We start from the raw sequence: 1,675 nt of genomic DNA on the forward strand, positions 1-1,675 counted from the left end.
GTACTTTGTTCTGACATGTTTGTCTAGATTTTATCGGTACATTGTTCTGACATGTTTGTCTGGATGTTATCGGTACTTTGTTCTGAAATATTTGTCTGGATGTTATCGGTACTTTGTTCTGACATGTTTGTCTGGATGTTATCGGTACATTGTTCTGACATGTTTGTCTTGATGCTATCAGTACTTTTTTCTGACATGTTTGTCTAGATTTTATCGGTACATTGTTCTGACATGTTTGTCTGGATGTTATCGGTACTTTGTTCTGAAATATTTGTCTGGATTTTATCGGTACATTGTTCTGACATGTTTGTCTTGATGTCATCGGTACTTTGCTCTGACATGTTTTTGTCTGGGTGTTATCGGTACTTTGTTCTTACATGTTTTTGTCTGGATGTTATCGGTACTTTGTTCTGACTTATTGTCTGGATTTTATCGGTACTTTGTTCTGACATGTTTTTGTCTGGATGTTATCGGTACTTTGTTCTGACATGTTTCTGTTTGGATGTTATCGGTACTTTGCTCTATAAATACGGGCAGAGATATACCTACCATTTGGACAACTTGTATTGTGATGTACACAGTGTTCCTCGAGGACCTGGGCCTATAATTAAAAGACATGAATAGAGTTGAAAAAAAATCCGCAATCTGACGTCACTCTTTCCTGATAGAACGATGAAATATCGTGATACGGAGAAATACAAATGAAACATTGATCTTCCTAATCAACTGGACCTTCCATCAGTAGTTTCAGTGTTCAATAAAAAAACATGATGTTCATTTCTTTAATTACATACTTACTCATAAATACGGGGTTTTTGCATATGCGATACGACACAATTGCTCTAACCCATATCAGCCATCACTGTATCACACCCCAAAACCCGTATCAGCCCTCTTCGTATTAGCCCGAAAAACCCGTACAGGTATCACACCCAGTTTGGAAATTTTCGTTTTTCAATATTTCAAAAGAAAAAAGATCAATAGATAGTAGATGTATCCGTATTTTATTAGTAAGTATGTAATAAACAGAATAAAGCATGCCTTTTTCCATATCACACCCAGTATCAACCCAAGACTCCAATATCAGCCCGAGGGCTGTTTTTAACGCGAAGGTCCCAGGGCTGATATAAGAGTCTCGGGTTGATACTAGGTGTGATTTGGAAAAAGGCATGTGTTATTCTCTATATATAAAAAGAAATTGTCATTTCTTTTTTCAAATGTAAGTTATACATTAATTGCCCTTTCAAGGGAATTTATGAAATCATCTATTACAACGATTAGTCAGTGTTCATTAATTTATTTATCCTTTTTATAATCAATCAACATAGTTTGTGATCTGCAATAGGCATTTGGAATAAATAACTAGAAACCTTATGTTCCTTGGAAAATATACCTGTGCAGCGAGAATATCAGCAATGAATCCTGAAGCTCTTTTCACTCTACTTTTGACGCCTGTATCCTCCTCGGCTTGGCTGTATAAGTCCTGAAAAGTATCATAAAACAACTTGAACACAAAACCTTTATAATGCTAGCTACCCGTGGACGACTACAGACGGAACACATTCCACTAATCGGGCAAAGCGAACATGTCGTAACACTGACGCAATGACATGTCGTAACACTGACGCAATGACATGTCGTAACACTGACGCAATGACATGTCGTAACACTGACG

The 1,675-nt window shown here is 36.9% G+C and overlaps 1 protein-coding gene across 1 annotated transcript in view; it reads right to left on the reverse strand.

Annotated features, from left to right (window-relative positions):
• The window catches only part of LOC110446728 (inner ear-specific collagen-like), an 11,852-nt gene that overhangs the window by 5,094 nt on the left and 5,083 nt on the right, over positions 1 to 1,675 (reverse strand). Inside the window, exons 2-3 of the mRNA XM_021492013.1 lie at positions 1,394 to 1,483; positions 550 to 601 (exon numbers count right to left, since the gene is read on the reverse strand). Of these exons, the coding sequence (XP_021347688.1) occupies positions 550 to 601; positions 1,394 to 1,483 (142 nt within the window). The remainder of the gene's footprint in view (positions 1 to 549; positions 602 to 1,393; positions 1,484 to 1,675) is intronic.

The sequence above is a fragment of the Mizuhopecten yessoensis genome, unplaced genomic scaffold (genome assembly GCF_002113885.1).
Source record: "Mizuhopecten yessoensis strain PY_sf001 unplaced genomic scaffold, ASM211388v2 scaffold2971, whole genome shotgun sequence".
Taxonomy (NCBI): Eukaryota; Metazoa; Mollusca; class Bivalvia; order Pectinida; family Pectinidae; genus Mizuhopecten; species Mizuhopecten yessoensis.